Source organism: Bubalus kerabau, chromosome 10, assembly GCF_029407905.1.
Source record: "Bubalus kerabau isolate K-KA32 ecotype Philippines breed swamp buffalo chromosome 10, PCC_UOA_SB_1v2, whole genome shotgun sequence".
NCBI lineage: Eukaryota > Metazoa > Chordata > Mammalia > Artiodactyla > Bovidae > Bubalus > Bubalus kerabau.
In genome coordinates this window covers 28952848-28968212 of record NC_073633.1, presented here as the reverse complement: position 1 = coordinate 28968212, position 15365 = coordinate 28952848, and the positions used below count along the sequence as shown (strand labels likewise).

General features: G+C 40.3%; 2 gene segments (V, D, J or C); both read left to right on the top strand.

The window, feature by feature from the left end:
• Positions 1-4997: 4997 nt before the first annotated feature.
• Positions 4998-5545, top strand: LOC129620460 (T cell receptor alpha variable 22-like; the record flags this gene model as incomplete). The annotated part of the segment is given in 2 exon segments: positions 4998-5049; positions 5235-5545. Coding segments are annotated over 2 exon segments (363 nt in total), but the record flags the coding sequence as incomplete, so codon positions are not given.
• Positions 5546-13365: 7820 nt separating this feature from the next.
• On the top strand, positions 13366-13988 carry LOC129621996 (T cell receptor alpha variable 23/delta variable 6-like). The segment is given in 2 exon segments: positions 13366-13417; positions 13558-13988. Coding segments are annotated over 2 exon segments (483 nt in total).
• Positions 13989-15365: the final 1377 nt, after the last annotated feature.

Below are 15365 nucleotides of genomic sequence, written 5' to 3'. Positions count from 1 at the left end.
ATTTTGCTAGTATCCTAAGAGGCTTCTTTCCTTAAAGGACTTCAACTCTTTGACTAAAGCATTTGGGACTGGTGCAGCTAATTACTGCTGGCACTTAAGGATGTATATGGGTGACCTTTCCAAAGACAATGTAGTGTGAAACAAAAAAAAGGCTTCCTTTATTCATTAGTCCCCAGTAATAGGCTTCCCAGATGGTGCAGTGGTAAAGAATCTGCCTGCCAATGCAGGAGACACAAGGGCATCCTCCTTAATGAGGAGGAAGATGAGGAGTGCAGTGAAGAGGTGGTTAAATCATCTTTATGGGGCAGTTCTTCTGGGTCTGTGTTTATCTTTGGCCAGATATCTCTCTCCTTTTCCCACATGAGACCTGTTTTAGGATACTCCTGAATGACGCATGTGCATCTTTTTACCAAGATGGATTCTAGCACAGAGCTTTGTGGGGTGCTTGGCATCATCTGTTATGAGGTGGTTCCACCTCCTTTTTGAGCTCCAAGGAGTCTTTCTGTGCCTGTGCAGTTTTCCTTGACTTCTTGACCTCAGAAGTGGTCACTTTTTTACTCTAGCACAGCTCAGCTCCTGCTGTTAATTGTCTTAGTTACTGAGGCTGAGCTCCCTTTGACAGGCTAATTAGCATGACAGGTTAACGAATCTGAGAGACAAGGTGTTGGGGCAAGGACTTTATTCGGAAAGCTGGCTGACCAAGAAGATGGCAGACTAATGTCTCAAAATAATCATCTTGTCTGGGTCTGGATGCCAGGTTCTTTTACAGAACAGAGAAGGGGAAGGCAAGGAAACAAATTAAAAAGACAAAATTAATCTTGTAAACATCTCCTAGAATGGCAAGCCTCAAGCAGGGGATGTATCAATTTCTTCTTTCCTACCATCCACAGGTAGACAGGTCATGAACAAAAAGCACTTGGAAGTCAGGCCAAGGGGCTGATTCTCTGAGGCAGCCTATTATGCATGATTATAATAACAAAAGCAATGAAAAGCAAGTCAAAGGAACAGTTCCAACAGGTAGAATTGGTTCTTCCCTTAGTGCTTGGAGTGGTAGGGAAAACAAAGCTTGAATTTTACTCTGCTTGACACAAACCAGCTGTCTAGCGCAGGGGCCCATCTACCTCCTGCCTCCAAAACTCATCTTGAGTTTTTGAGTGCTCAGTCGGGTCTTACTCTTTGCCATCCTGTGGACTGTAGCCCACCAGGTTCCCCTGGCCATGGGATTTTCCAAGCAAGAATACTGGAGCTGGTTGCCATTTCCTTCTCCAGGGGATCTTCCCGACCCAGGGATCAAACCCCCATCTCTTTCGTCCCCTGCATTGGCAAGTATCTTCTTTACCACTCCATCCCCTGAAAAGCTCTTTCAAATGGGGACTAGTAATAATAGAGGAGAATAATTTTATGTAAAGAAAACTAAATTATTATCGGTATATAAGAAGCATGCTTTTTGATGAATATTCTTTTCAGTTAATCAGTTCAGTTCAGTTTAATCGTGTCCGACTCTTTGCGACTCCATGAATCACAGCACGCCAGGCCTCCCTGTCCATCACCAACTCCCGGAGTTCACTCAGACTCACATCCATCGAGTCAGTGATGCCATCCAGCCATCTCATCCTCTGTCGTCCCCTTCTCCTCCTGCCCCCAATCCCTCCCAGCATCAGAGTCTTTTCCAATGAGTCAACACTTAGCATGAGGTGGCCAGAGTACTGGAGTTTCAGCTTTAGCATCATTCCCTCCAAAGAAGTCCCAGTGCTGATCTCCTTCAGAATGGACTGGTTGGATCTCCTTGCAGTCCAAGGGACTCTCAAGAGTCTCCTCCAACACCACAGTTCAAAAGCATCAATTCTTCAGCACTCTGCCTTCTTCAGAGTCCAACTCTCACATCCATACATGACCACTGGAGAAACCATAGCCTTGACTAGACGGACCATTGTTGGCAAAGTAATGTCTCTGCTTTTCAATATGCTATCTAGGTTGGTCATAATTTTCCTTCCAAGGAGTAAGCGTCTTTTAATTTTATGGCTTCAGTCACCATCTGCAGTGATTTTGGAGCCCCCAAAAATAAAGTCTGACACTGTTTCCACTGTTTCCCCATCTATTTCCCATGAAGTGATGGGACCAGATGCCATGATCTTCATTTTCTGAATGTTGAGCTTTAAGCCAACTTTTTCACTCTCCACTTTCAGTTTCAGCAAGAGGCTTTTTAGTTCCTCTTCACTTTCTGCCATGAGGGTGATGTCATCTGCATATCTGAGGTTATTGATATTTCTCCCGGCAATCTTGATTCCAGCTTGTGTTTCTTGCGTTTCTCATGATGTTCTCTGCATATAAGTTAAATAAGCAGGGTGACAATATATAACCTTGATGTACTCCTTTTCCTATTTGGAACCAGTCTGTTGTTCCATGTCCAGTTCTAACTGTTGCTTCCTGTCCTGCATACAGAGTTCTCAAGAGGCAAATCAAGTGGTCTGGTATTCCCATCTCTTTCAGAATTTTCCACAGTTTATTGTGATCCACACAGTCAAAGGCTTTGGCATAGTCAATAAAGCAGAAATGGATGTTTTTCTGGAACTCTCTTGTTTTTTCCATGATCCAGTGGACGTTGGCAATTTGATCTCTGGTTCCTCTGCCTTTTCTAAAACCAGCTTGAACATCAGGAAGTTCACAGTTCATGTATTGCTGAAGCCTGGCTTGGAGAATTTTGAGTATTACTTTACTAGCATGTGAGATGAGTGAAATTGTGTGGTAGTTTGAGCATGCTTTGGCATTGCTTTCCTTTGGGATTGGAATGAAAACTGACGTTTTCCAGTCCTGTGGCCACTGCTGAGTTTTCCAAATGTGCTGGCATATTGAGTGCAGCACTTTCACAGCATCATCTTTCAGGATTTGAAATAGCTCAACTGGAATTCCATCACCTCCACTAGCTTTGTTCATAGTGATGCTTCCTAAGGCCCACTTGACTTCACATTCCGGGATGTCTGGCTCTAAGTCAGTGATCACACCATCGTGATTATCTGGGTCGTGAAGATCTTTTTTGTACAGTTCTTCTGTGTATTCTTACCACCTCTTCATAATATCTTGTGCTTCTGTTAGGTCCATACCATTTCTGTCCTTTATTGAGCCCATCTTTGCATGAAATGTTCCCTTGGTATCTCTAATTTTCTTGAAGAGATCTTTAGTCTTTCCCATTCTGTTGTTCTCCTCTATTTCTTTGCATTGATCACTGAAGAAGGCTTTCTTATCTCTTCTTGCTATTCTTTGGAGCTCTGCATTCAGATGCTTATATCTTACCTTTTCTCCTTTGCTTTTTGCTTCTCTTCTTTTCACAGCTATTTGTAAGGCCTCCCCAGACAGCCATTTTGCTTTTTTGCATTTCTTTTCCATGGGGATGGTCTTGATCCCTGTCTCCTGTACAGTGTCATGAAGCTCATTCCATAGTTCATCAGGCACTCTGTCTGTCAGATCTAGGCCCTTAAATCTATTTCTCACTTCCACTGTATAATCATAAGGGATTTGATTTAGGTCATACCTGAATGGTCTAGTGGTTTTCCCTACTTTCTTCAATTTAAGTCTGAATTTGGAAATAAGGAGTTCATGGTCTGAGCCACAGTCAGCTCCTGGTCTTGTTTTTGTTGACTGTATAGAGCTTCTCCATCTTTGGCTGCAAAAGCATAATCAATCTGATTTCAGTGTTGACCATCTGGTGATGTCCATGTGTAGAGTCTTGTGTTGTTGGAAGAGGGTGTTTGCTATGACCAGTGCATTTTCTTGGCAAAACTCTATTAGTCTTTGCCCTGCTTTATTCCGTATCCAAGGCCAAATTTGCCTGTTACTCCAGGTATTTTTTGACTTCCTACTTTTGCATTCCAGTCCCCTATAATGAAAAGGACATCTTTTTTGGGATTTAGTTCTAAAAGATCTTGTATGTCTTCATAGAACCATTCAACTTCCACTTCTTCAGCATTACTGGTTGGGGCATAGACTTGGATTACTGTGATACTAAATGGTTTGCCTTGGAAACAAACAGATCATTCTGTCGTTTTTGAGATTGCATCCAAGTACTGCATTTTGGACTCTTTTGTTGACCATGATGGCTACTCCATTTCTTCTGAGGGATTCCTGCCTGCAGTAGTAGATATAATGGTTATCTGAGTTAAATTCACCCATTCCAGTCCATTTTAGTTCGCTGATTCCTAGAATGTCGACATTCACTCTAGCCATCTCTTGTTTGACCACTTCCAATTTGCCTTGATTCATAGACCTGACATTCTAGGTTCCTATGCAATATTGCTCTTTACGGCATTGGACCTTGCTTCTATTATCAGTCACATCCACAGCTGGGTATTGTTTTTGCTTTGGCTCCATCCCTTCATTCTTTCTGGAGTTATTTCTCCACTGATCTCCAGTAGCATATTGGGCACCTACTGACCTGGGGAGTTCCTCTTTCAGTATCCTATCATTTTGCCTTTTCATACTGTTCTCTGCCTTATTCCTGATTCAAGCACTAGACATTTATGACCACAATGCAAAATATCTATATTTGTATTAATTGTTATTATCTTTATCTATGTCTTTATCTTCATCCATAGCTCTCAGGAAAGTCCCCTGGATCAAACAGGGAGTCATAAACAAAAGGTTAGATGGAAAATTTTGAAGTATAGATACCAGCTTTTTCTGACTTTTTCCACTTTTATTGCCTAATATTTATTTATTAATATATATCAGGAGAAAATATGAACGTCCATTTTACAAGTTCAAAATTATGTATAAAACATTGAATGTTACCTTTTTCCTCCACTCTCACCCCTCTTTAACATGTTTTTAGTTCAGTTGAGACCAAAGGCTGGGGCTTCTTGTTGCAGAGTGTGAGCTGAGCAGGTTTTGTTGGCTGAGCTGATTGGTTGCAGGAGCTGAAACATCCAGACAAGTCATGACACTCACCACCCAGGGTTTGCTATGTATCTTGTGAATATTTTCCAGCAACAAGGCAAAGAGTCATGAAAAGGCTAGTGGACACTGTACTGGGGCTTTTCTTTGCCCAGGTTTGCTGTGAGTTGGGGCTGCCCCACAGGGGAAACTGAAGGAATGAGCAGCTTTTCTTTTGTTGAAGGAGGGAGAGGAGCTGACAAGTCCTGCAGACTTTCTATCTTATCATTTATGGGGTTGTGGGTGTACATTCTGGGTTTTGCAGGAGCTCTGTGACCCTCACCTGTGGCTGTTTCTCTCCTCATCAGGTGTGAGAGGGATGGATGTGGCACAAAGTCCCCCAGCCCTGAGTCTCCAGGAGGGAGCCAGCTCTACTCTGCAGTGTAATTTCTCCAACTTCACAGACAATGTGCAGTGGTATCTTCAGAACCCCGGGGGCCACCTCATCCACCTGTTTTGCGTTACTTCAGGGACAAAGCGAGATGGAATATTAAATGCCACGACAGTCCCTGCAGAACGCCGCAGCTCACTGCACATTTCCTCTTTGCAGACCACAGACTCAGGCACTTACTTCTGTGCTGTGCAGCACAGTGCTCCCCAGGCACCTGCAGCCTCTACACAAACCTTCCGCGGGCTCAGCCCCTCCTCCAGCCACAGTCACACCGTGAGGCCACCACAGGGCATCTGCAGTGCTTAATGTTACTCACCTACATCAGTACAGTTTTAACCACAGATGCTTTTTGGCCCTACAGATTATGGACTTTGGTCTTTATCTTCCCTTCTCAATCTGTGTCTCCTTCTGCACTAGAAACTTCTAACTGGGAACCAGCAGAGTAGTTGATAAGAGGATAGAATTAAAATAAATATTTAACCACAGCTTCCCAGGTGGCTCAGTGGTAAAGAATCTGCTTATCGATGCAGGAGATGCAGGAGACATGGGTTTGATCCCTGGGTGAGGAAGATCCTCTGGAGGAGGAAATGTTAACCCATTCCAGTATTCTTGGGAAATACTGGGAAATCTCATGGACAGAAGAGCCTGGCAGGCTAACAGTCCATGGGGTCTCAAAGAGTTGGACATGACTGAGTGACAGAGCATGCTTGCTGAACTCAGAAATGTTAAAAAGTGAAAGGAATTAAATGAAATCACTCCAATAAAGATATTATCCAGCTTAGTTGCCTTCTCCAGAGTGTTCAAGTCTGCCTCACCATCAAGTGTTCCAACAGACAACTGCAGATATTTGCATGCCATCCTACTACTGTGGAAAGCAAACAAAAAATGTTTTCTCAATGTTTAATATGAACTTGATAAGTTAAAACAAATGAATTCTCTTATAACTCTGGGTTGAAGAAGTATGAAATCAATTTTTCTGGTTACAGTCATGATCTTGGCTGGTGGGTTCCTTCTAGAGGCTTTAAGGAAGAATCCATTTCCTTGCGTTTTTCTAGCTTCTGGGGTCACTTGGATTCCTTGGGTCATAGCCCTTCCTTGAATCACTGCAACCTCTTACTTCTACCACCTCAGCTCCTTTCTTTTCTGGAGTCAAATACTCTTCTGCTTCCAAGGTGTAGGAAATTAGTAAATAAACAGAAACTCATTTAAATAGAATTGGGGGACAGGGGGAGCTCTCATACTCTGTGAAGATAACAGGATTAAAGGGCAGAAGAAAGACGCCTCTTCTTTTCCAGGCAAACACTGGGCCAGTGAAAAACCATGGACTCTGTTCACTTTATGTGTGTGTGTGTGTGTGTGTGTGTGTGTGTATGCACAGGGGCTTCTCTTGTTGTGGAGCATTGTCTCTAGAATGCATGGGCTCTCTAGTTATGGCACATGGGCTTAGTTGCCTGGTGGCCTGTGGGATCTTAGGTCCCTACCAGGGATTGAACCACATCCCCTGCATTGGAAGGCAGATTCTTAAGCCCTGGACCACCAGGGACACCCCAGTGTAAATAAATGTAAACGTCTGTTTACAGTAGCCCTCCCAACTTCCTTTTCTTTTCTCTTGTCCTGTGGGGACTTGCATGAGGCTTGCCATGGTTGCTAACCCCAAATTACAATTCTTTGCTGATCCCAAATAAACTCATCTTTCTAGAGAAATATCTGATAGTCTTTTATTTTTTCCATGTCAGCAAAGGATGCATGGTTATGTATAGGACCTACCCAGATAATCCAGAATAATTCATATCAAGATCCTTCAACTAATCCCACACCCAAAGTCTACTTTGCCACATTTTAATCTAATTAAAACTTTTAAAATTGAAACATAGTTGACTTACAATACTATATTAGTTTCAGATGTACAGCATAGTCATTTGATATTTTTGATAAATGACATACCATACAAAATTATTATAAAATTTGATCATATTTCCTTTGGTGTACAGTACAAACTTACAATTTGCTTATTTTATAACTGAGAGTGTATGCCTCTTGATTCCTTTCACCTGGTTCACACCTACACTCCTTTCCCATCCAGTGACCACTAGTTGTTTCATTATGTCTGTGAGTCTGTTTCTGTTTTGTTATATTTGTTTGTTTGTTTCAGATTCCACATATATGTATTAAAACATACAGTTTATTTGTCTCACTCTGACTTATTTCAATAAGTATAATACCCCCTGGGTCTATCCATGTTGTTCCAAATGGCAAGATTTTACTTTTTTATGGTGATATTTCACTATTTATATCTATATTGATCTATCTATCATCTAGATCTTCTTTATCCGTTCATCTGTGATACAAATGAACACTGAGATGTCTTCAAGATCTTGACTATTGTAAATAATGTTTCTGTGAGCATGGGGGTTCCTGTCTATTTTTGAACTAGCTCTTCTGTTCTCTTTGGATAAATGCCCAGGAGTGGAAGTTCTGGATCATGTAGTAGTTCTAGTTTTAATTTTTGTAAAAAAGTTGTCAGTCAGTTTGCTGTTATCTTTCCCACCACAGCCACCAAAACCACATAGGATCCCAGTGGCTATCTCTCCCCCCAGAGGTGCTGCCTCCTTTCTGAGCACCTGAGGAAGGATAAGACTCCAGGTCGCAGGCATCATTCCATTTTAATCTGGGGAGGGCAGAGAGGGAGAATCTCCATACTGCTTTCCACAGAGGCTTCACCAACTTATATTACTACCAGCAGTGCACAAAGATTCCCTGTTCTCCACATCCTCACCAACCCTTGTTATTTCTTGCCTTTTTGATGACAGCCCTAGTGTTCTTGCCTGGAGAATCCCAGGGACGGGGAAGCCTGGTGGGCTGCTGTCTATGGGGTCGCACAGAGTCGGACACGACTGAAGCGACTTAGCAGCAGTAGCAGCAGCAGCTAGTAAGGTGATTTGCTCATTTGTTGTTCTGATTTGCACTTTACTGATGACTAAAGATATTGAGCATCTTTTCATGTGCTTGTTGGCCATCTGTATACCTTTTTTGGTAAAATGCCTATACAGGTCTTCTGCCTAATTTAAAATAAGATTATGTATTTGATATTAAATGTACAAGTTCTTTATATATTTTGGATATTAAATCCTTGTTAACATGTTGTTTGCAAATATCTTTTCCCTTTCAGATTTCCTTTTCTTTGTGTTAATGGTTTTCTTCTCTGTGCAAGAGTTTAGTTTGATTAGAAAAAATATTATAAAGATGAATGTCACAAAGCATACTGTCTATATTTTCTTTTAGGAATTTTATGATTTCAGCTCTTACATTTTAGTTTTTAAAACATTTTGAGTTATTTTTATTCATGTTGTGAGAAAAAATTTTAGTTTCATTCTTTTACATGTAGCTGTTCAGTTTGCTCAAAACTTACTTATTGAAGAATCTGTCTTTGCCCCCATTGTATATTATTGCCTCTTTTGTCATAGATTGATCGATCATAGGTGCATGGGTTTATTTTGGTTTTATTTTGTCCCATTTATCTATGTCTGTTTTTGTACCAGTACCATACAATTTTGGATTACTATGACTGTGTAGCATATCTTCATATCAGAGAGTGTAGTATTTTCAACTTTTCTCTTTTTTCTCAAAATTGCTTTGGCTGTTGAGGTCTTCTGTGGTTCCATACAAATTTTAGGATTATTTTTTCTAGTTCTATGAAAAATGCCATGGGTAATCTGAAGAGGATTGAATTGAATCTGTAGATTGCTTTGGGTGTATGGATATTTTGGCAATATTAACTCTCTTCCAGTCCATCAACAAGAGATATCTTTCTATTTATTTGTATTGTCTTAAATCATTTTTATCAATTCTTACAGTTCTCAAAGTACAGGTCTTTCAATTTCTTTGTTGAAATTGTTGCTAATTATTTTATTTTCTTTTTTTTTAATTTAATTTTATTTTTAAACTTTACATAACTGTATTAGTTTTGCCAAATATCAAAATGAATCCGCCACAGGTATACACGTGTTCCCCATCCTGAACCCTCCTCCATCCTCCCTCCCCATTCCATCCCTCTGGGTCGTCCCAGTGCACCAGCCCCAAGCATCCAGTATCGTGCGTCGAACCTGGACTGGCAACTCATTTCATACATGATATTTTACATGTATCAATGCCATTCTCCCAAATCTTCCCACCCTCTCCCTCTCCCACAGAGTCCATAAGACTGTTCTATACATCAGTGTCTCTTTTGCTGGAGAGGGTGTGGAGAAAAGGGAACCCTCTTGCACTGTTGGTGGGAATGCAAACTAGTACAGCCACTATGGAGAACAGTGTGGAGATTCCTTAAAAAACTGGAAATAGACATGCCTTATGATCCAGCAATCCCACTGCTGGGCATACACACTGAAAAAACCAGAAGGGAAAGAGACACGAGTACCCCAATGTTCATCGCAGCACTGTTTATTTTATTTTCTTAGATTCAATTGTAAATTGGATGTTTTCTTAAATTCTTTTTCTTATAATTCATTATTAGTATATAGAAATGCAAAAGATTTCTATATATTAATTTCATACTCTGCAACTTTACTGAGCTTTACTTTCATTTATTTATCCTAATAGCTTTTTGATGGTACCTTACAATTTTCTATACACAACATCATGTCATTTGCAAATAGTGGCAGTTTCTTTCTTCAACTTTGGATGCCTTTTCTTTCTTTTTCATATCTGATTGCTATGGCTAGGACTTCCAGTACTATTTAAATAGAAGTGGTGAGATTTGCAGACTTGTCTTGTTTAAGGTCTTAGAGAAAAAGCTTTCATTTTTTAAAACAATTGATTGTGATGTTAGCTGTTGGTTTGTCATAAATAACCTTCATTATTTTGAAGTACATTTTCCCCATATCAAGTTTACTGAGAGCTTTTATCATGAATCAATATTGAATTTTGTCAAATGCTTTTTCTGCATCTCCTGAAGTAATTATGTGGTTTTTATCTTTCATTCTGTTGTGGTGGTGTATCACATCAATTGATCTGAGGATACTGAATCATCTTTGCATGCCTGGAATAAATCCTAGATGATCATGATGTATGATTACAAAGGGTCTTTTTAGAATAGTTCTAGTTTCACTTGCTTATTGTTTCATTCTGTTGGGGTCAAATATTTCTGTACAGTTGCTGTCTCAATAATAGAGTCAATAAATAATACAAAAACAAAAACAAGCTAAACTCATGTCATCAGTGTGCAAATAAAAAATTAAAAGACAGCAGTATTAAGTGTGTATTAAGCAGCATTAGGAGAAGGCAATGGCAACCCACTCCAGTACCCCTGCCTGGAAAATCCCATGGACAGAGGAGCCTGGTAGGCTGCAGTCCATGGGGTTGCTAAGAGTTGGGCAGGACTGAGCGACTTCACTTTCCCTTTTCACTTTCCTGCATTGGAGAAGGAAATGGCAACCCACTCCAGTGTTCTTTCCTGGAGAATCCAAGGGACAGTGGAGCCTGGTGGGCTGCCGTCTCTGGGGTCGCACAGAGTCGGACATGACTGAAGTGACTTGGCAGTAGCAGCAAGCAGCATTAAGCAGTATTAATTTAGAATCTATTTAAAGACATGATCTCTTCAGTATAAAGGGCTCTTCTTGATTTGATATTGCTATTACGGGAAGAAAGACAGCTCCTTACACTGACTCAGTCTGAGGGTCAATATTTCAGCAAGGCAAAATCTCCTTCTGTCTCAAGAAATCACTGGTTCAAGATGAAGACTTGGTTACTTATTTCAGTGCTCTGATTGATGTTCATAGGTGATGAACATGAATTTCTAAGAAGCTATATACATTTTTTCTGGGTAACTTCTTTCTATGGCCACAAAGGGGCAATGCTGCTTGGGAGATTACTGTAATGCTTGTCTCACAAACACATATTCTTCAAGTAGCCATAAAGGATCCCTTAAAAATCTACTAAATTATTATCTCCTATTATGGTTCCGTTTACATCTATCAATCATGTATGAATGTATGTATGTTTCTATCTATTCATCCCTCTACCTAGGTAGTATCTATGTATATTGTAGTCTAATACTTTGAAAATATGGGTTTGAAAATCAACACTTCTCTTAATGATACATGTTGTCCTCAAGGATATGGCCACATTTAGCTTCTCTAATATAAGTATATACCACACTTAGTTAATCTGTGCCTAGAGTTCATGTCCTCCATCTTTATGGGAAATGTAGTAGTGGTCTAAGTTCCAGTTCAAGTATCGCCTCCATTAAAACTGTTATCTGAGTGAGTTGAGAAGCAGAGTTTATTATTTTTTTTCTTTGTCATATCTTAGAGATACACATTTCTCCTTAGTAGCTTTTATCTGATTGTACTTGAGTATTGGGCCTCAGTTGACTGAAGATGGGAACTGTCTCTTTCCTTCTTGAGATCCAAGTATTGAATATTAAGTAGTCACTTAGATGCTGCTGCTGCTAAGTCACTTCAGTCATGTCCGACTCTGTGCAACCCCATAGACGGCAGCCCACCAGGCTCCCTCATCCCTGGGATTCTCCAGGCAAGACCAGTGGAGTGGGTTGTCATTTCCTTCTCCAATGCATGAAAGTGAAAAGGGAAAGTGAAGTCGCTCAGTTGTCCAACTCTTCGCGACCCCATGGACAGCAGCCTCCAGGTTCCTCCACCCATGGGATTTTCCTGGCAAGGGTACTGGAGTGGGGTGCCATTGCCTTCTCCGAGTCACTTAGCAGCACTCATTAAATATATATTGAGATGAATTCATGAATGAATAAATGAAAAAGAAAACATATCAGAAGTCCAACAAACAATAAAAGTTCCCCTTAGAATGATGGGGTAGATGAGATTAGACTGAGGAATGAGAACTTTTATTATTTCTCCTGTTGGACAGTAATGATGCTTTCTTTGATTGAATTTGAGATGACATCAAATACAGAGACAAAATTCTGGGCTTCAAAAACATGTACTCCTTATTTATTTTAACTTTCCAAATAGATGGGGAAACAGTGGAAACAGTGGCAGACTTTATTTTTGGGGGCTCCAAAATCACTGCAGATGGTGACTGCAGCCATGAAATTAAAAGATGCTCACTCCTTGGAAGAAAAGTTATGACCAACCTAGACAGAATTTTAAAAATCAGAGACATTACTTTGCCACCAAAGGTCCGTCTTGTCAAGGCTATGGTTTTCCCAGTAGTTATGTATGGATGTGAGAGTTGGACCATAAAGAAAGCTGAGCGCCCGAGAATTGATGCTTTTGAACTGTGGTGTTGGTGAAGACTCTTGAGAGTCCCTTGGACTTCAAGGAGATCCAACCAGTCCATTCTAAAGGAAATCAGTCCTGAATATTCGCTGGAAGGACTGATGTTGAAGCTGAAACTCCAATACTTTGGCCACCTGATGCAAAGAACTGACTCATTTGAAAAGACCCTGATGCTGGGAAAGATCGAAGGCAGAAGGAGGAGACAACAGAGGATGAGGTGGTTGGATGGTATCACCGACTCAATGGACATGAGTTTGAGTGAATTCCAGAAGCTGGTGATGGACAGGGAGGCCTGGTGTGCTGCAGTCCATGGGGTCGCAATGAGTTGGACATGACTGAGTGACTGAACTGATATCTTCAATAGACTTTAATTTGTATTTGTAATTAAAAAAAAGAGAAATGCTCATCTTCTGATTTCATGGGAGTCCCTCTCTTCTCCATTTTAAAATAATGCAATCCCTGTTAAGATATCAAGTTGTCCTGCTACATGATTTTTACCCTTCTTGGAAATGTGAAGGAAAAGAAGATGAGGAATAGAGGAGAGAAATTCTAAACTAATCATATTCTGTGTGTAAGGAGGGGATTTCTGCTTTTCAATGAAAGTAATTTTGAGCAAGTCTAAGATAGAGAAAATTGAGAAGTGCTTGCCTTGAAAAAAATAGCTTTAGTTGAAAGCACTTGTGAGAAGGTGGGGCCTCTTGAAGGAATTAAAGTTCATGTGAATCTTAAGTCAGAGTTCTAGCTGGCTGAGGAGACCAGAAGAAGAACCTGAGCTGTCATTGAACTTTGGTGCCAGGAACAATGGACAAGATATTGGAAGCATCATTCTTAATTCTGTGTCTTCAAGTAGACTGTGAGTTATGATGGAGAAACCCTAGGATATCTCATAATTTGGGGGAATGAGAAAATTGGAGTATGGACAAATTCATGCAGATAAAAACTTTAAAAAGGAAATACCAGTTTGTGGACCTAATGCCTTTTTATCTCTTTAAGCAGGGGTGAGTGGACAACAGAAGGAAAAAAGTGACCAAGAGCAGGTGAAACAGAGCCCTCAACCTTTGACAGTCCAGGAAGGAGAGATTTCCATTCTGAACTGTAGTTATGAGAAGAGTGCATTTGACTACTTCCCATGGTACCGGCAATATCCTGGTAAAGGCCCTGTATTCTTGATAGCCATACGTTCAGTTGTGAGTGAAATGAAAGACGGGAGACTCACAGTTTTCCTCAGTAAGAGTGGCAAACAGCTCTCATTGCACATCACAGCTTCCCAGCCTGGAGACTCAGCCACCTACTTCTGTGCAGCAAGTGCACAGTGCTCCCCAGACACCTGCAGCCTGTACCCAAACCTGCAGCCGAGGCTCCAGACACATTCTGAAGTGCAGATGAAATATACACACAGACACACCCAGTTTGTTTGTGCATAAAAAGTCTTAATATAAGAAAATTGAAATTATACATAATTTATTCTTTCACCAAAATGGAGTTGATAAAGAAAATCAATTGTGAAAAGATATCTCTAAAAACTCCCAAACATTTGGAATTTTGGCACTAAATTTAAAACAACTCATATGTATGCTTAAGAAGCAATTACAATGACTATTAAAAAGTATTTGAAAGAAAATATAAAGAGAACACAAATATATACATATGTATGAGGCACAGCTAAAATAATACATAGGAGGAAATTTATCTTTTTTAAGTACTTTGTAAAGTGCTGCACTCAATATGTCAGCAAATCTGGAAAACTCAGCAGTGGCCACAGAACTGGAAAAGGTCAGTTTTTATTCCAATCCTAAAGAAAGGCAATTCCAAAGAATGCTCAAACTACCACACAATTGCATACTAGTAAAGTAAAGCTTAAAATTCTCCAAGCCAGGCTTTAGCAAATACATGAAATGTGAACTTCTGGATGTTCAACCTGGTTTTAGAAAAGACAGAGGAACCAGAAATCAAATTGCCAACATCCGCTGGATCATCGAAAAAGCAAGAGAGTTCCAGAAAAACATCTATTTCTGCTTTATTGACTATGCCATAGCTTTTGACTGTGTGGATCATAATAAACTGTGGAAAATTCTGAAAGAGATGGGAATACCAGACCACCTGACCTGCCTCTTGAGAAACCTATATGCAGGTCAGGAAGCAACAGTTAGAACTGGACATGGAACAACAGACTGGTTCCAAATAGGAAAAGGAGTACTTCAAGGCTGTATATTGTCACCCTGCTTATTTAACTTATATGCAGAGAACATCATGAGAAATGCTGGGCTGGAAGAAGCACAAGCTGGAATCAAGATTGCCAGGAGAAATATCAATAACCTCAGATATGCAGATGACACCACCCTTATGGCAAAAAGTGAAGAAGAACTAAAGAGCCTCTTGATGAAAGTGAAAGAGGAGAGTGAAAAAGTTGGCTTAATGCTCAATATTCAGAAAACTAAGATCATGGCATCCGGTCCCATCATTTCATAGCAAATAGATGGGGAAACAGTGGAAACAGTGCTGACTTTATTTTTCTGAGCTCCAAAAATCACTGCAGATGGTGATTGTAGCTATGAAATTAAAAGATGCTTATTCCTTGGAAGGAAAGTTATGACCAACCTAGATGACATATTCAAAAACAGAAACATTACTTTGTCAACAAAGATCTGTCTAGTCAAGGCTATGGTTTTTCCAGTGATCAAGTATGGATGTGAGAGTTGGACTACAAAGAAAGCTAAGCACTGAAGAATTGATGCTTTTGAACTGTGGTGTTGGAGAAGACTCTTGAGAGTCCCTTGGACTGCAAGGAGGTCCAACCAGTC